This window comes from Chrysemys picta, chromosome 2 (genome assembly GCF_011386835.1).
Source record: "Chrysemys picta bellii isolate R12L10 chromosome 2, ASM1138683v2, whole genome shotgun sequence".
In the NCBI taxonomy this organism is placed as follows: domain Eukaryota; kingdom Metazoa; phylum Chordata; order Testudines; family Emydidae; genus Chrysemys; species Chrysemys picta.
The window spans coordinates 288,387,760-288,406,970 of record NC_088792.1 but is presented as its reverse complement, the minus strand read 5'-3'; the positions used below and the strand labels follow the sequence as shown (position 1 = coordinate 288,406,970).

General features: G+C 51.3%; 1 protein-coding gene across 5 annotated transcripts in view; it reads left to right on the top strand.

Moving 5' to 3' along the window:
- The first annotated feature begins 449 nt into the window (after positions 1 to 449).
- PPP1R16A (protein phosphatase 1 regulatory subunit 16A) overlaps positions 450 to 19,211 on the top strand; it is a 69,396-nt gene continuing 50,634 nt past the window's right edge. For 2 of the 5 annotated variants that reach the window (XM_065586402.1, XM_065586401.1), the window contains exon 1: positions 450 to 611. Coding sequence is in view for 1 of the 5 variants with exons in the window: in XM_065586403.1 (XP_065442475.1) it covers positions 534 to 611 (78 nt within the window). In the remaining 4 variants the exon portion in view is untranslated. The remainder of the gene's footprint in view (positions 612 to 19,211) is intronic. The other 3 variants (XM_065586406.1, XM_065586405.1, XM_065586403.1) reach the window with 2 other exon arrangements.

Sequence of the window (19,211 nt, the reverse complement as noted above, 5' to 3'; positions counted from 1 at the left end):
GATGGGGCCTGCAGCCAGGCTGCGGGGCGGACAGGGGGAATTGGGGCGCATGGCCAGGCCCCCGAGGTGGGTGGTGGTGGGGGATGGGGACCTCGGCCGGGCCCCAAGGTGGGCGGGGGGAGATGGGGCACATGACTGGGCCCCGAGGCGGGCGGGGGGTGGGATGGGGACCCTGGCTGGGCCCTGAGGCGGGCAGGGGAATTGGGGCGCATGGCCAGGCCCCGAGGCGGGTGGTGTGGGGGTGGGACCTCGGCGGGAGGGGGGGGGATGGGGACCCCGGCCGGGCCCCGAGGCAGGCAGGGAGAATTGGGGCGCATGGCCAGGCCCCGCCCTTTGCCCCTCCTGGCCCCACCCCTACGGGAGGGGCGTGGCCCAGGCCGGCCCCTCCCTGCCCGCCCTGGGGCCTGCACCGCGCTCCCTTGGCCCCTCCCCCCGTCATCTCGCCCACACGCGACATGGTGCCGCTGGCGCCTGCCCCGAGCTGCCCACTTCCGGCGGGAGCTCCGCCCAGAGCGGAAGTGTGGTTGGTTGCTATGGCGAGGCGCTGTGGGGACCCGCCCCTGCCGGGGGAGAGAGGCGGAGAGCGGCCCCGCTCTTGCCGACGGCGGCGGGTGAGTGCAGCCGGGAGCGGGAGCGCTCCCGTGACAGGGGGCGGGGGGGGCCTGCGATTGGGGGCGGGGCTGTGGAGGGGACAGGGGGGCCTGTGATTAGGGGCGGGGCTGTGGAGGGGGCAGGGGGGGCTGTGATTGGGGGACTGTGGAGGGGACAGGGGGCACCTGTGATTGGGGGCGGGGCTGTGGAGGGGGCAGGGGGGCTGTGATTGGGGGACTGTGGAGGGGACAGGGGGGCCTGTGATTGGGGGCGGGGCTGTGGAGGGGGCAGGGGGGCTGTGATTGGGGGGCTGTGGAGGGGACAGGGGGCACCTGTGATTGGGGGGCTGTGGAGGGGACAGGGGGGGGCCTGTGATTGGGGGGGCTGTGGAGGGGACAGGGGGGCCTGTGATTGGGGGCGGGGCTGTGGAGGGGGCAGGGGGGCTGTGATTGGGGGACTGTGGAGGGGACAGGGGGCACCTGTGATTGGGGGGCTGTGGAGGGGACGGGGGGGGCCTGTGATTGGGGGGGCTGTGGAGGGGGCAGGGGGGCTGTGATTGGGGGCGGGGCTGTGGAGGGGGTAGGGGCGCCTGTGATTGGGGGACTGTGGAGGGGACAGGGGGCACCTGTGATTGGGGGGCTGTGGAGGGGACAGGGGGGGCCTGCGATTGGGGGCGGGGCTGTGGAGGGGGTAGGGGCGCCTGTGATTGGGGGCGGGGCTGTGGAGGGGGCAGGGGGGCTGTGATTGGGGGCGGGGCTGTGGAGGGGGCAGGGGGCACCTGTGATTGGGGGGCTGTGGAGGGGACAGGGGGCACCTGTGATTGGGGGGCTGTGGAGGGGACAGGGGGCACCTGTGATTGGGGGGCTGTGGAGGGGACAGGGGGGGGCCTGTGATTGGGGGGGCTGTGGAGGGGACAGGGGGGCCTGTGATTGGGGGCGGGGCTGTGGAGGGGGTAGGGGCGCCTGTGATTGGGGGACTGTGGAGGGGACAGGGGGCACCTGTGATTGGGGGGCTGTGGAGGGGACAGGGGGGGGCCTGTGATTGGGGGGGCTGTGGAGGGGGCAGGGGGGCCTGTGATTGGGGGCGGGGCTGTGGAGGGGGTAGGGGCGCCTGTGATTGGGGGACTGTGGAGGGGACAGGGGGCACCTGCGATTGGGGGGCTGTGGAGGGGACAGGGGGGGCCTGCGATTGGGGGCGGGGCTGTGGAGGGGGTAGGGGCGCCTGTGATTGGGGGCGGGGCTGTGGAGGGGGCAGGGGGGCTGTGATTGGGGGCGGGGCTGTGGAGGGGGCAGGGGGCACCTGTGATTGGGGGGCTGTGGAGGGGACAGGGGGCACCTGTGATTGGGGGGCTGTGGAGGGGGCAGGGGGGCCTGTGATGTGGTGGAGAGAAGTGGGGCTGAGGCTCTGTGATGGGGCAGTGGGGCTATGGAGGGGGTGGGGGCGCTACGATGAGGACAGGGGTCCCACGGCAGGGGGGTGGGGGCACCATTACCAGTGTTTTAATGGCGCCACCAGAGTTTCAAGTGTCACTTTATTTCCCTCATTTCACTGTGTCCTGATAGTTCTGGCAGGGGGGGGCGGAGGGAGCCCAGCTGGTCTTGCGCCGAGTGAGCAAAGAAGAGAATTCATATCACTGAAAATGTGGCCGATATTTCTTCTCCCCCCCTTTCCATAACTCAGGAACCGCAGGAAGGGGTTTTTGCCCAGCTTGGGAAACTTCAGCTGGAGCAGAGAAATGTTCTGCAAGTGAGAACATGGGGAAGGGAGGGTGATGGCTAGTCGTGTATTATTTCAGGTTTATGTTTATGGCCCCAATTAGGATCTGGGTGCTGTGTAAACACGTAACTGACATGGTCCTTGCCCCAGGGAGCTTACAGTCTAATAGGATGTCATACAAAACGTAATGGATAGGCAATACGTAAGATATACACAGAACTTGGTTAGTTGTTAATTTTCCCAGCTCCATTCTTCTGTTCAGGTGCTTCACTCAACTCGCTTTAGCAAGTTTAGTCACAGTCCCCTACTTCCACTCTGCCCATCATATTCTATTTGAATTCCACCACTTTGGGGTCATTGCAATGCCTTTTGCAACACTTTTCTTGAACCTCCCTCCCAGGGTCCTTTCCTTGCCTGATTAGAATGCAAGGCCCCCCAGCCATGTTTTCCCAGTTCAATCCAGCCAGTCATGGCTCTGAAGGCTTGTTCCCTTCCTGCTCCATTGCCGATGCCTCTGTGGAACATAGGAATTGCCAGACTGCATCAGGCTGCTGGTCCATCTAGCTCAGTGTCTTGTCTCTTAAAGTGGCCAACAGCAGATGCTACAGAGGAAGGTTAGTCCCAGAGGAAGCAGATATGGGTTAATCTGCTCCTTGTGAAGGTCTTATCCAAATCACTAATAGTTAGAGATTAGTTTAAGTCCTGAAGAAGGAGATTTAATGTACCTTCCAAAATGCTTGTTAACGAGAATATCCAGGGTTATAATATTGAATACTAGCCAATAAACATCCAGGCTTTTTTGAACCTTGTGAAGTTCTTGGCTTCAATGACATAATTTCATGAGTTCCACGTCTGTTGTGTATAAAAATATTTCCTTTTGTCAGTTAGAATTTGCCACCTTTTAACTAAATTGAGTGTGTCCTGTTCCTGTGTTAGCAAACAGGGAGGGAGAAGAGAGTTCTTGATCTGTGTTCTCTAGGCCATTCATTAGTTTGTATACTTTTATCCTGTCCTTATTTGCCTGGTTGGGGATCCATGGAAACATGGCTGGCTTGGTCTCTCTACCCCACTGCTCCTCCTTCTCAGGGCGGGGACTGTACCTTTCTCTATCTTTTGAACCAGGACAGGTGCATTGTCAGTGACCAGCAGCTTGATGTACACAACCTGAATGTACTTAGTACAAAGTGCATCATATTTATATGGCACATGTTGGAGAACAAGATTTTCCCTTGGTGCAGGTTTGTCTACACACAGCTTTTTTGTACTCTCTAGTAACTGATGTAGTTAAATCGATTCAACCTCCTACTGTAGATGCACTTATACATGCAGAAATGTAAATTCCAGAACTAAGCAATAGTGCTAGAAACACCTGTATGCCGGTATGCCCCTCGTGTCCATGCTAGGGGGCTGCCCAGGTAAATTGGTACAAAACCCCAATGCTACTGCTGTCCTCCAGTCCTGTGCATGCTGCTCTTGTTGTTCCTATTAATTAGCTGGTGGAAGCTCGTTTGAGGATGGCAAGAGCAATGTAAGGGCTAAGTACTATTAAGTATTATGATGCTAATGGGATTCACATGCATATATCAGCATGTGTGATCAGCTTCCTTTGCCTGGGTGTAGCATAGCCCTGAAATAGGTGGCTCACCAGGAAATGTGTTAATGAGTGACAAAGTAGACTGCAAAATGCTAAAACCAGTTTTGTTCATAAAACTGGATCTGTGTAGCATCTGGCCTAGTTCTGGAGAACAGCAAAATAATCCCTGAATTTTCACCCTTCGTTGCTCTCCATGTTGTTCTGCTCCGGAGGCTGTTTATTAATTTTTCTAGTGCATATTGCCATGGCAATGAGGCTTGTGGTAAGTACTTGAGCTCTCTGAGAAATCACTAAACTGGTTCTCCTCAGTGCATGACAAGTCAGGTCCCTGGCCAGTGAGGGTTATGGGCTGGACTATACTTACTGTCACTTTGGTGGCATGTAGATTGCAGTGCAAAATGTTGTGTTAACCTAAGTAACTGGATTACCTCTGTCTTAAACTCCACAGAGCTTTTTTAGAAGGATTTTACAGCTATGAATTTCCTCCTCACCCTGAAAGTTCCAGCTCTTTGCCAGAGAGTTTCTGATAAATTTTTGACAAGATTTATTAGAACTCCCTTGGCTTTGAACTTTAAAAGCTTGGCTTGCCTGTCTCTGTTTGTGTCCCATCAATTAATGCTGCTCTTCACTTGAGGAATGTGATCTTGTGGATAAAGGCAGAGGATTTGGAGTCAGAGATGAGTTCTCCTAGGGTCATAGACTGTAAGGTCAGAAGGGACCATCATGATCATCTAGTCCAGAGGTTCTCAAACTGGGGGTTGTGAGCTGCCACCCTCCACCCCCAAACCCCACTTTACCTCCAGCATTTATAATAGCGTTAAATATATAAAAACATGTTTTTAATTTATAAGGAGGGGGGGTTGCACTCAGAGGCTTGCTGTGTGAAAGGGGTCATCAGTCCAAAAATGTGAGAACCACCGATCTAGTCTGACCTCCTGCACACTGCAGGCCACGGAACCTCACCCACCCATTCCTGGAATAGACCCCTAACCTCTGGCTGAGTTACTGAAGTCCTCAAATCATGATTGAAAGACTTCAAGTTACAGAGAATCCACCATTTACAGTAGTTCAGGGGTCGCCAACCTGAGCCTGAGAAGGAGCCAGAATTTACCAATGTACATTGCCAAAGAGCCACAGTAATAAGTCAGCAGCCCCCCATCAGCTCCCCCACCCCGCTCCCAGCAGCCCAGCCAATCAGCGCCTCCCCCTCCCTGCATCTCCCTATCAGCTGTTTCATGGCATGCAGGAGGCTCTGGGGGGCGGAGGGGAGGAGAGCGGGAGGAGCGAGGGCACGGCAGGCTCAGGGGATGGGGTGGGAAGGGGGGGGAGTGGGGGCAGGGTCAGGGGTTGAGCAGTGAGGCACATTGGAAAGTTGGCGCCTGTAGCTCCAGCCCTGCAGTTGGTGCCTATACAAGGAGCCGCATATTAACTTCTGAAGAGCTACATGTGGCTCTGGAACCACAGGTTGGCCGGCCACCCCTGCACTAGTTTAAACCTGTGCTCCATGCTGCAGAAGGCGGCGAAACCCTCCCAGGGTCTCTGCCAATCTTACCTGGGTGAAAATTCCTTCCCCACCCCAAATACGGTGATCAGTTACACCCTGAGCATGTGGGCAAGTTCCACCAGCCAGACGCCCGGGAAAGAATTCTCTGTAGTAATTCAGAGCCCTCCCTGGCTAGCGTCCCATCACCGGCCATTGCAGCTATTTGCTGCTGGCCGTCGCAGATCAGTTACGTGCCATTGTCGGCAGTCCCTTCATACCATCCCCTCCATAAACGTATCAAGCTCAGCCTTGAAGCCAGTTAGGTTCTTTTCCTGACTCCACAACATATTGCCTCTGGGAACTTGGACAAGTCCCTTGATTTCTCCATGTGTGTGTCCTCTTCTGTAAAATACCTGCCTCCCAGGTATGTTGTGCAGATGAATGTTCGGAAGGCAATTGGGGGTGTAACATTCTCTATGTTACAGTGTGGTGGTTGGGTTTGGTAGGATTGCTCGATGTGGGGGCGGTTATTGTTCATCTGGTCAGCCCTAAGGCAGTCCCGCAGTGTGATGTACTTGTTGCACAATGGTACTCTTACACTCGGCTGAATAAGGACTGGCTTCACAGAACGCTGTAGTACGAGGATATTAGATTTCAGTAAATCATGGGAAATTACGACATGTATGACCAAATTCTGCTTCCTCTACTCGCTGCGGGAGTGACAGAGTTATAAGGGTGATAGTGGGGAACAAGGAGAGATGAACTTACAGTGCGCTAAGCTTACTAAAAGTCCAGTGTGACGTATGGGATGCATATGGAGGTAACTACCCCTTTCTCAGGAGCTCTGGTCTGATCAGACCTGGAATATTTAATTCAATGTGGGAACCATGTTACCAAAAAGATACTGATAAATTAGAGGGAGTTCAGGAGAGAACAACAAAAATGATCAGAGGCTGCAAGGTTAGACGTAGGAGGATAAGCAGCAAATTAACCATGTATCTGAGGGGAGCAATTATTCAGAGTGATACAAGGGTGGGGGGAGGGTTAGAAGTATTAGTGAGAGAGAGGAAATTTAGGCTGAATCTTGATTAAAAACTTCCCAGCCGTCAGACTTGTGCATCTTAGTGAGGTCTTGCTCCAACCCCTACTGCTCTGGGGGCCCTTGCGAACACCTCTTGCCCCAGGACTCTGCTGGGCTGGAGCGTCACAGGCTGCTCCATTTCATGCATATTAGGATCACTCTCCAGTGCCCGACAAGTTGTCATTTGTGTTCTAAGCTGGGCACATTTGGGGAGTTTCTTTGTAGCAAGGCCTCTGCCCGCCTGGGAGGTGTGTGGCTGAGACTTTACCAATGGCGACAACCTGCAGTTCCCCTTCATAGAAAAATGCTTTTGTTAAAGTGCCCCCACCTGAAGCTGCCTTTGGCCACGTTTCCCCCCCCCCCGAGTGCTTAAAGCGAGGCACCTCCCTCGAATGTTCTGATTTTCAAAAGTGCTGAGCACCCCCCCAGCAGTGACTTAATGGGGAGCTGCAGGAGCTCGGCGCTCGTTTGAAAACTGGGGCTGTTACGTCTATAAATCTTCAATACCCCAGTCCTTCTTTCTCCGGCTACGGTGGCGATAACCGTGCCATAGAGCGAACCATCCTGATGCAGCCAAGCATGGCAGTCAGCCATCGTGCCACATGTTCACTTGCTCTAGATGTAAATATTTCATGTTATGAAACAGTCCCTCCACTCTCTGGCCTAGTTTTTGGTTGAGTGCCGTCTGTTTCCAGGTAGGATGGAGGTCCTGGTGTCTGGGCTGCCATTTCTCAATGGAGTTCTTGCCTCGCTCCTCTGTCTAACCTCGTTTCGTTTGTCCACCGGCCTGGAAAGTGATGACAGGTGACTCCCTGAAGCGCCAAGGCAAGCCTAATGCGCTATGGCAGGATTTCTGTTGGTCTGTCTCAAAAACAAGTCAAAAAGCCCAAGCAACCTGTGCCACTGCAGCTTTCAGAGAAAAAAAGCATTAAACGAAAAGATGAGCTTTCAGAGCAGGACAGAGAAGGGCATCTGCATGGAGGTAAAATATTCATCAGGCATGTTCTTTATACTTCAGGCAGTGGGAAGTTCAAAGGAACAGCACAGGTCTCCTTAACCTTGTGTGACAAAGTTCCTCCTCTATCTTGGTGGGTCCTGCGCTTATTGGCGGATTTTCTTGCCTCAGAGATTCACCATGTGGATCAGCCCAGAGACCTTCCCCTCTGGAAGAGCCCACTGTCCAGGTCAACTGGGAGGTTTGGGGGGAACCCAGGCCCCCCCTCTACTCCGGGTTCCAGCCCAGGGCCCTGTGGTCTGCAGCTGTCTATAGTGCCTCCTGTAACAGCTGCATGACAGCTACAACTCCCTGGGCTACTTCCCCATGGCCTCCTCCAAACACCTTCCTTATTCTCCCCACAGGACCTTCCTCCTGGTGTCTGATAACGCTTGTGCTCCTCAGTCCTCCAGCAGCACACCCTCTCCCTTGCAGCTCTTGCTCCCAGCTCCTCACACTCGCCCCACAAACTGAAGTGAGCTCCTTTTTAAAACCCAGGTGCCCTGATTAGCCTGCCTTAATTGATTCTAGCAGCTTCTTAATTGGCTCCAGGTGTCCTAATTAGCCTGCCTGCCTTAACTAGTTCTAGCAGGTTCCTGATTACTCTAGTGCAGCCACTGCTCTGGTCACTCGGAACAGAAAACTACTCATCCAGTGACCAGGATATTTGCCCTCTACCAGACTCCTGTACCCCCCTGGTCTGGGTCTGTCACACTTGTCTTTAGTTGTCTGCCTGCATTTGTCCTGGCTGCCTCATTGCTTTTGCCCAGCTGGAGTGGGGTCCTCAGCCTTTCGGGGCTCAGTGCACAAGGAGACCTTGCATGAAGTCACAGAAATAAGAGATGGGAAGGGTTAGTGGTCCCCTGGAGTTCATACCTCTTTCTGGGTGACGACTGTTTCCAGAAGTATATGCCCAGGTCACTTTCAGCTGAGGTTTCCATTTTACAGTTTCTAGGCTTCATTGTCAGACAGGGTGGATTGAAATCAAGGCAATTTAAATCACCAAGTGGAAAGTCTCGATTTAAATAATCAATTTTAATCAATTTTTCCATTTGTACTTCAGTTATTTTCTAAAGGAAAGTGCATTCTCATTGGTTGATATAGCCACTAAACAAATTGATTTGCAACTCATTAGAGCCTTTACACTAATTTAGTATATTGCACTCTACATACATTTATTAAGCAATTATATAGCTCAGTATTTTCAGATTCTTATTAATTGTATCTACCTTTCGCATGTTAGAAAATGGTGAATGATCTAGTGCTTATTTACTAGATAATTAACTTTTTGCTTATGATTTGTGTCAAGCTGCATTAGAATGGTAACTGGAATTTAATCAAACACACAACAGCATGTAAAAAATTTTTATTAAACAAAATAACCTTAAATGTTTGTTTACATAAACTTCTCTTATCAAAGCATGTTCCACATTTACAACTAAATTATAATAAATTTAGGTCTTAACATATTTTTTATTAAACTCAGATTTCATTATAAACAAGCTTTAAAAAAAACACCTTATAATTTAAATAATCAAAAAATAAATTTAAACAACATAATTCTGATTTATCTATTTATTTTAAATAATTGATGTTTATCCACATTGCTGTCAGGAAACACTTCTTGGTGTCCATCCTAAATTGAGAAATTCGAAGCTTAACTTTCTCCCATTGCTCTAAATTATCCCTCCTTGGGGTACACTTTTTAGACTTTTGTCCTCACTTAGCCAAGCTAGATAGATTCAGCTCTTAGAAATCTCTCCTTAGACATCAATCCCTTCAGCACCAATCACTCAGCTCTTCTCTATATCTTAGAATCATAGAACCATAGTGTTAGAAGGGACTGCAAGGGTCATCTAGTCCAACCCCTGCCAAGATGCAGGATGTGTTGTGTCTAAACCATCCAAGACAGATGGCTAGTGAGCCTCCTTTTGAAAACCTCCAGTGAAGGCGCTTCCATGACCTCCCTAGACAGTTTGTTCCATTCGCCAATGTTCTTACAGTTAGGAAGTTTTTCCTGAGATTTCATCTAAATCTGCTGTGGTGTAGTTCGAACCCAGTGCTTCTCTCTTGCCACAGAGGCCAGGACAAGAACAACTTTTCTCCATCATTTTTATGGCAGCCTTTCAAGTATTTGAAGACTGCTATCATGTCCCCCCTTAATCTCCTCTCTTCCAAACTAAACATACCCAGTTCCTTCAGCTGTTGCTCATCTGGCTTGTGTTCCAGCCCTTTGATCATCTTTGTCGCTCGCCTCTGGAGCCTTTCCAGTGTCTCTACATCCTTTCTATACGGCGGTGACCAAAACTGGACACAGTTCTCCAGCTGAGGCCTAACCAGCACTGAGTAGAGTGGTGACTTGCCTGCTGTGGCTGTTAATGCATCCCAGAATTGCATTTGCTTTTTTTGCAACAGCATCTCATTGCTGACTCATGTTGAGGCTGTGATCCACCACAACTCCCAGATCCTTCTCAGCGGTGCTGCTGCCAAGCCAGTTATCCCCCAGTCTGTCTTTGTGCATTTGGTTTTTCTTCCCTAAGGGTAGCACCTTACATTTGTCTCTGTTGAATTTCATTTTGTTGTCTATAGCCCAGTTCTCCAGTTTATCAAGATCTCTTTGAATTTTAGCTCCATCCTCCAAAGTGTTTGTAACCTCCCCACCAGCTTTGTGTCATCTGCAAATGTGTTCAGTATGCTCTCTGTTGCTACATCCAGGTAATTAATAAAGCTGTTAAATAACAGCGGACACCGAACAGATCCCTGTGGAACCCTAATGTGTTGTTATTTTTCTGGCAGCTAAGTGCCCATCATCAGCTGTCCAGGGACAGTGTCTCCAGCGCTGTGGGAATTGGAGTGTTCTGAGGGAATACTGCCTCAAAACCACTCTTACTTAATACAAAATATAACTCAAATGTTGTTTGCAAAAGAGCTGTCTTGATGGGAATTGTGAAGAGAAGGTATCTTTCCCCAGAAATTGCAAAAGTGAAGCATCTTCTTTGTCAAGCAGATCTCTTCGCTGCCCAGATACTGATGTGGTCTGTGTCTCTTGTTTCCAAGCTTTCCAGACTACTGAAGACTCATCTTCTACAGTTTGGATCTGGGAGCTGTGCCTTGTACATTTGTTTCCCCACAAGGACTTAGTGATGACCGGATGGTATGTGGTGTGGTAGTGGAGGACAGTGTTTCGTATGCTGCGGGGCTGGTTTCAGATCGCTTTCCCTTCAGAGCCCTGATTAATCCTTATAACAGTGTCCACCCCACCCAAGGTTCTGATGCTTTAACACCGGCAGCTGTTCGTAAATGTCCCCAGCTCAAAATCTGTGATGAAAAGCGGTTCCTCATGGTGTCGACTCAGCCAGCCAGCCAGGTCCAAGTCCTCTCCTCTAACCAACAGCTGGCTATAGACCTGCCACTGTAGCTGGGGTATCTTAAGCAGCAGTTTTTACCATTGTTTGGTTAGACATTTCAGAGACTGTTTTAGTTTTCCAAGGCTAATTCTGGAAAGTATGTCCTGGAGTCCATGCAGGGGAATGAACACAGAGTTAGACGTTCCTAGTCCTTTTGATTTGGCCATTGAATTCAGTGGGAACAGTTAGACTGTCAGACAAGTGCTCTTGGAGGCCAGAGATGGGTGAATGTAGAATTCTCTTTTGTCACTCGTGGGGACAGGGGCAGATATCCCGAGTGTGGGATATTGTTTGTAGTCTTTGTGGGAATAATGTATTTTTGTGTTGTCCATTTGGGTAAAGAGTATGTTTAAGAAGCCTGTGGGTTACTTTTTGGGGCTTGACAAATTCACTTGTTTGGCACCTCAGACAGCTGATTAATCTGCCATGAGAGGGAGATTTTCCTAATGTCATTCTTGGGCTAGGTCAAGCTCTCAGAAGAGCAGTAGGCTCTCACAAAGGGTGATGATCACCTGGTACTTGTGACCCCCTAGTGTCACTAAAGCCTTGGAACGGTCATAACATAAGAAACGACTGGATTTATTTGGGCATCAGTAGTTTAGTAGTTGGTGTTTGTAAATCAGTGGTGAAGGCTGGAGGCTGGATGGTAGCCAAAGACTCAGAAAGGTGATTCAGTTGTCCAGAGGGCAGGTTTGTGTTAGGCCATGTCTACACTAGCACTTATGGTGACAAAACTTTTGTTGCTCGGGGGTGTGAAAAAAGCCACCCCTCGAGCGACATAAATTTTGCCAGCATAAGCGCTTGTGTGCACAGCACTATGTTGTGGGGGACACGCTCCTGCTGACATAGCTGCTGCCGCTCACTGAGCTGGTTTTTTTATGTCGACAGGAGAGCTCTCTCCCGTTGGCATAACGTGGCTACACGGGCACGCCCGCACTGCCACGGATGTATCAGTACAGCTATGTCGCTGTAAGCTTGTAAGTGTAGACATGGCCTTAGTCTGTGGCTTGCATGTAATGCAGACCCTTTAGTAGTGTTTTATGAGATCTTATAAAAATGTTTTCTGCCGGAGTATTTAGCACTGTGCCCTTGTTCCACCATGGGAAGGAAAAGCATCCTAACCAGAAAGGTCCTCAGGATTTCTGTTCCCCTCTTCCGAGGCCTTGCATTGTGCTGAGTTTCTTTGACCTGGCAGGAACTCATCACCACCACTCGTGCGTAAGACCTGTGGGGCATCTCATGGCATTCCCCCTCACTTAGCTTAGCACACTGTTTCTGCTGTGCGTCTGGTTCCTGCCAGCCTCAGGTGTGAGGCACGTAGCCTGAAAAGTCTAAGCTGGCTATCTCCTGCTTCTCCCAAATCTCTTGTTTTCCACGGGCATGCCACCTTGAGTGGTTTTGAATCTGGTTTTACTCTCTCGGTGCACCAGACGCGCCTTTCTTGCTGCTGACACCTGGTTTGTTGCTGGAAGTGTGGTGTTCCCTCCCCTCCTGCAGACCAGAACCAAACTTTGGCTTCTGCTTGAAATTGAACACTGATATTGGCAATTGCTGCTGCTTTTCGTCTGCTGCAGATTTACCAGGTGTTCGGCCCTGGGGTGGTTCCCTGGTCGGGGTACGGGCAGAGCCATGTTGCTGTCTGGAGTGTCAAGAGGAAAAGCTGACCTCGAGTGAAAGTTTGGGGAAATTTTTGATGTCTGTGGAACCCCGCAAGTTCGTAAACTCTCTCCTCCCTCCTACCCCCCCCCCCAGTCCCTCAGCCTGGTGCTGAATGCTTGAGGCTCTTGCTGTCGTTATGATAGGGTTACCATACGTCCGGATTTTCCCGGACATGTCCGGATTTTTGGGCCTCAAATCCCCGACCAGGGGGAAATCCCAAAAAGCCGAACGTGTCCGGGAAAATAGGGAGGGGCCGACGCCGCTGGGTGCTGGGCCGGGGCCGGGGGTGCTGGGCTGGGGGTGCTGGGCCAGGGGCCGGCCCGGGGGTGCTGGGCCAGGGGCCGGGGCCGGGCTGGGGCCGGCAGTGCTGGGTTGGGGGCCGGCGGTGCTGGGCCGGGGGTGCTGGGCTGGGGGCCGGGCCGGGGGTGCTCGGCCAGGGGCTGGCCCGGGGCTGGCACCCCAGGAGCCGAGCCAGGCTGGAGACGCTGGGGCCGGGGCCGGCCGCCGGAGGGAGCCGCTCAGTTGGGGGGACCAGACTGGGCCGCGCTTCCTCCCCCCACCCGCCCTAGCTTACCTGCTGCCTGCTTCAGGCTTCCCGCGAATCAAATGTTCGCGGGAAGAAGGGGAGGGGGTGGAGTTGGGGCGGGGACTTTGGGGAAGGGGTGGAGTTTGGGTGGGGGGCATGGGTGGGGCTGGGGGCGGGGGCGGGGCCCCGTGGAGTGTCCTCTTTTTGGACACTCAAAATATGGTAACCCTAGTTATGAAGCCTTTAGCTGAAAGCGTTCCTGGGTTTGCACATTTCAGCAGCCATCTATATGGCTCAATTATTCTGCACTTCTCATCTGTAGATCTCAAACCACTCTACAGAGGTAGGTGAGCGGCATTATTCCCCGCTTACAGATGGGGAGGTTAGGTGGCCAACGTTACGCAGTGAGTCAGTGGCCGAATTGCAAATAGAAATTAAAGAAGGCAGGACTACAGCAGTTCATGCAATATTGCCCTTGCTGCATTTGCTTTGCATACACAGTCTTAAAGATTTAGGCTAGGTCTACACTACCCGCCCCATTGGGACGCGACAATCGATCCCCGAATCAACACTCCACCCCCTTGTTTCTTTTCAATACATGGATTTTTTGGCTTTAATAATAAATAATAGTTAATGGAGATATCCCATCTCCTAGAACTGGAAGGGACCTTGAAAGGTCATCGAGTCCAGCCCCCTGCTTTCAATAGCAGGACCAAGTACTGATTTTGCCCCAGATCCTCAAGTGGCCCCCTCAAGGATTGAACTCACAACCCTGGTTTTAGCAGGCCAATGCTCAAACCACTGAGCTATCCCTCCCTCCAAAAACGTTCTTTATTATTGCATAAAGTAAAAGACTCCTTAGCCCAGGAAATAAACAGGCACTGCAAGTCTGCTTGTCTGCTTAACAAACACTGATTCCTAAAGATTGGATCTACTGCACTTCACTCCCGTGCAGGGCACCAGATATCACTGCTGGTTTTCAGCCTCAAATTGCTCCCTCAAGGCATCCCTAATCCTTGCAGCCCCGCGCTGGGCCCTTGTAATATCCCTGCTCTCTGGCTGTGCAAATTCAGCCTCCAGGTGTTGAACCTCAGAGGTCCATGCCTGAGTGAAGCTTTCACCCTTCCCTTCACAAATATTATGGAGGGCACAGCACGCGGATATAACCGCGGGGATGCTGTTTTCGGCCAAGTCCAGCTTCCCATACAGAGATCGCCAGCGGGCCTTTAAACGGCCAAAGGCACACTCCACAGTCATTCGGCACCGGCTCAGCCTGTAGTTGAACCGTTCCTTGCTGCTGTCAAGGCTCCCTGTGTAGGGTTTCATGAGCTACGGCATTAACGGGTAAGCGGGATCTCCAAGGATCACAATGGGCATTTCAACTTCCCCTACTGTGATCTTCCGCTCTGAGAAAAAAGTCCCGGCCTGCATCTTCCTGAACAGCCAAGTGTTCCGAAAGATGCGTGCGTCATGCACCTTTCCGGGCCAGCCTGTGTTAATGTCAATGAAATGCCCACGGTGATCCACAAGCGCCTGGAGAACCATAGAGAAATACCCCTTCTGATTAACGTACTTGGATCCTAGGTGGGGTGGTGCCAGAATAGGAATGTGCGTCCCATCTATCGCCCCTCCACAGTTAGGGAACCCCATTTGTGCAAAGCCATCCACTATTTCCTGCACGTTACCCAGAGTCACGGTTCTTCTGAGTAGGATGCGATTAATGGCCTTGCAAACTTGCATCAACACGATTCTAACGGTCGACTTTCCCACTCCAAACTGGTTTGCGACCGACCAGTAGCTGTCTGGAGTTGCCAGCTTCCAGATTGCAATAGCCACCCGCTTCTCCACTGGCAGGGCAGCTCTCAATCTCGTGTCCTTGCACCGCAGGGTGGGGTCAAGCTCCTCACACAGTCCCATGAAAGTGACTTTTCTCATCCGAAAGTTCTGCAGCCACTGCTCGTCATCCCAGACTTCCATGACGATGTGATCCCACCACTCGGTGCTTGTTTCCCGAGCCCAAAAGTGGCGTTCCATGGTGCCGAGCATGTCCGTGAATGCCACAAGCAATTTCGTGTCGTACGCGTTACGCGGCTCGATAGCATTGTCGGATTCCTCACCCTCACTCTCACTGTCACTTTGGATCTTAAGGAATAGTTCGACAGCCAAACGTGACGTGCTGGCGAGACTCGTCAGCATACGCCTCAGCAGTTCGGGCTCCATTTCCCGCAGACCGATCGCGCTGCACAGAAACCGTTGAAAGATGGCGCCAAAGGTGGACGGAAACAAAGGGATTTCTGGCATGCGAAGCGATGCATCACGGGGCATTGGGACAGGACCCAGAATCCCCCGCACCCACGCCCCCTTCCCACAACCCACGGTGCCAGAATGGGAAGAGGTGCTCTGTGGGATAGCTGCCCATAATGCACCGCTCCCAATAGCGCTGCAATTGCCGCAAATGTGGCCACGACAGTGCGCTGGGCAGCTGTCAGTGTGGACAGACTGCAGCGCTTTCCCTACTCAGCTGCACGAAGTCAGGTTTAACTCACAGCGCTGTACATCTGCAAGTGTAGCCAAGGCCTGGCCATCTGACCTGGATACAAGTAACTGGCGCTGCTGCCTGCTCAGTGGGGTACCTGCCGCTCTGGGGACTCCTGGGTCCAGGCGCTGACCCCTCCGTAAGCCCAGGCAGAAATGCAAGTGCCCAGGCTCCAGGGCCACGTGGTGTGGCAGTGAGTGGCTTTGTGCTGACTAAGAGGTCAGTGGTAATAACTCGAGCGCTCTAGGGAATTAAAATAGCTCCTACCAAAGCTGGTTAAAAATGTTCTGATGGAACCCAGGCAACCCCAGGAGGCAGCTGGGGCCAGGCTGAAAAATTCTGCATTTGTTCTCTGGAATTTTTCAGAATTTTTCCTCCTGTGAAAAATCTGGGTTTTTTTGTTGGTTTTTGTACTGTTTGTCCCAGTGTAGAATGAAAGATCCCCCCACCCCTCAACTGAAAGTTTCTAGAGGAGGGAGGCTGAGCTGGCCGGAAAACAGGCCATCCTACTTTGTCAAAGCCCTGCTCCCGGCAGGGGCGTGCAGTAGACTCCCCAGTGCCCACTCCTTGTTTTTCAGCCCTCCACCATTCCCATAACGCCTTCCACAAAACACATCACCGGCCTCTCTTTCCCTGACTGAACGCTGTCTCCTCCGCAGCCCCCAGTCCGCAGGTCTGGCCAGCAGTTTGGGTCAGGTGTGGGGAAAGAAAGTGATGCATTGAATCTTGGCCTTTGGGGTTGGAGGCCATTGAAAGGTTTGGCAGGATTTCCCAAATTGGCTTGACCCAGCTGTGTCAGGAGGATTTTGGCAGAGGGCTGGAGCTCTCAGGACTGGAATATTAAGGGGGGGCGACTGGATTGAGGTACTCTGACACGTCTGTGTGGCTGTGCGGGACTGCAGTAGTTTTGCGGGGTTGCAAGAAATGACTGAGGTACATGAATAGAGCTGTCCGGGGAAATCTTGTTTGCTATTCCTTGGTTTTGCTAACTTTAGCCTTACTATTATTTATGACTTGACACCACAGATGTGAGTGATGCTTTACAAAACAAGGAAATCACAAGGTGGAATCCCTGCCCAGAGGAGTTTACGATCTACATTCATAGAACAACAGGAGACAGCAAAACAGGGTGTGTGAGGGTGAAAACAGTACATGCATGCAGGAATGCTGTGAGCTGAGGGTGCCACTGCTTTAAATATATGCAAAACCATAGTTTGCCATGACCAATCCACACTCTGAGTCCCCAGTTTAAAAAATTGTCCCGTGGCAGTTAATCTTATTAAACAACTGAACCAATGGGGATCAGATCTCTTAAATATACAAAATAATCCAGTAATCCTTTGTATTTGCCCTTTGACTGGAGAGCAGGTTTTCATGGAACTCTCCATAGTCTCCATGAGGCATGTGCCCCCACACCACCCCTTCTCACCACGCCCCTGCCTTCACACCGTCTCTTCCCCCAAGGCCCCGCTCCTGTTCCACCTCTTCCCTCCCAAGACCTCACCCCCTGCTTGCTCCTCTCTGCCCGGGGCCATGCTCCCTATCCCCCCCCCCCATTCCAGCATCCCTGCTCCTAAACTAAGCCTGTTTAGGTCACTGGTTTGAGAAGACATCTAGGCACTGCAGGAAATGGTGTTGGTGATTCAACATTCTTCTGAGTCAGCATTGAACCAACACCCCAGCATACTGTTGGGAGTCCTGTGCCTCCTTTCAGACACGGACAACTCCTCCTTGCTTGCAATCCTGGGTACCTTCCCATTTGGAAGTTACATTCTGCCTCCCCCCGGCTTCCTCCACTGTGGGTTTAATGGACGCTCCACTCCTAAACTGTTGTGTATCATTCGGCTGCTGTTAAACAGCTGCTGCATTTCATCTCAGAGGTGGCTGTATTTCAGTGTTGGACAAAATAACTTCTATATATAGGGTAAAAATCTTTGAGATGCTTCTGAAGGAAAGCTGCTGTATGAACCGTGAGATCACTGGATCGGGTTCTGATTTCAGGAGTTCCACCAGAGTAAATGTAGAGTAACTCTCCTGATGTCTGTGAAATGATTTTGGATTTACATCAGTGGAATTGAGATTAGATTCTGGCACATTTTGTCACTACACTTATGGTGGTAAGATACGTGTCTTAATGCAAAATTAAGGTTTTGTCTCTTTAATTTGCATCTGCCTAGTGCATTTTCCTTGTCAACATATATCTGCTCTTGGTGCCAAAGGTTTAAGCTAAACCTAAAAATGTTTAATGAAGTTCAGAATTGTGGTGAAATTCTTCATCCTTCTACCCCACTCCCCAGTGAATGTGAGCCTTAAGGACAAACTAAGCACATTCCTGTTTGTTTTTCCTTAGTGATTTTGGCTTTTGGAGGGAGATTATGGGTGTCACAGGAATTCTTGTTTGTCGTGCTATATATGGCCTTTCTCCTGAGCTGTTCTGATTTAGTTCCTCCTGTTTGTGATGGGAGCCCCATTTTTCCACTAGTCATACTGTGCAGACACGCATTTTGACCAGATACACGTATCAGGCTGATCACTTCAAGAAGCAAGCTGAAACTGCTCTGAAACAAATCCCAGTGGCTACAGTATTCTGGTTGTCTGCTGCTGTGAAGTTTTTGTGTGTTAGTGTTGTAACAGAGGTGCTGTTTTATGCAGCTACCAGTATATGTTTTGGGGTCTCTTGCCTGGAAAAAGGCTGGTGAATATTAGGGACCACCCCACTGTGTGATTTCAGTTGTGCACAGTATTCTCTCACGGGAAGTGGTGGACGGGAGAAAAGATGACCTTGTGGTTGTAGTAGAAGACTAGAAGTTGGGACACCTGGGTACCTTTCCCAGGTCTGTTACAGACAGGCTGTGACCTTAGACACCTCTGTGCCTCAGTTTACTCATTGGTAAAATGGGGATAATAATTCTGACCCACCTTGCATTATTATGTGTATTACGATGGCATCAAGGAGCCCCAGTCATGGATCAGGCCCCCATTGTGCTAGGGGCTGTACAAATAGAGAACAAAGAGGCAGTCCCTCCCCCAAGGGGCTAGCAGTGTTTTGGGCTCTCCGAAGGGCAAAGTGTGTGTTGCTGTTCCCAGCTAGACTGGGAGTGCTAAGAGAGCCGGGGAGCAGTCCTCCACTGGCCCAGAGGTACACTTTAGACCTAGTAAGTTTCTTCCCTTCTCTGATTCAATAATAAGAGGCCTCGGCCAAGTCTGGAAACTTCATGTCCTCAGGTAAGTAAATAATCTGTCCCTCGTTGGCAGGGACTAGTGACCCTTCAAGGAGAAGGAAAGGGTTTGTTTCCATGCTAGGCTGTTACACGGGAGCTTTCCTGGTGGGGTGGCTACGGTTACTGCTTTGAACTGCAGGACATTCTTCAAATAAAGTCTGAGACAATGAAATCATGTGCTTGGGAGATGGAGCGGCCGTGTCTCTGTGGCTCACCCTTTGGGGGTCAGACGCCTCTGTAATCGGCTAACTCAGTGCAACTCTGTTCCTAGAGGAAGCTTTTCTTTTCTTCCTCTTGGTGCTCTGAATGCCAGCCTACCCGAGCAGCACCCTGGATTGCAGGGGAGGCTGCGAGCTTCCAAGCCTTGGCAGGTCTGTTGGAATGCTGCTGGCAGGAAGGTGTG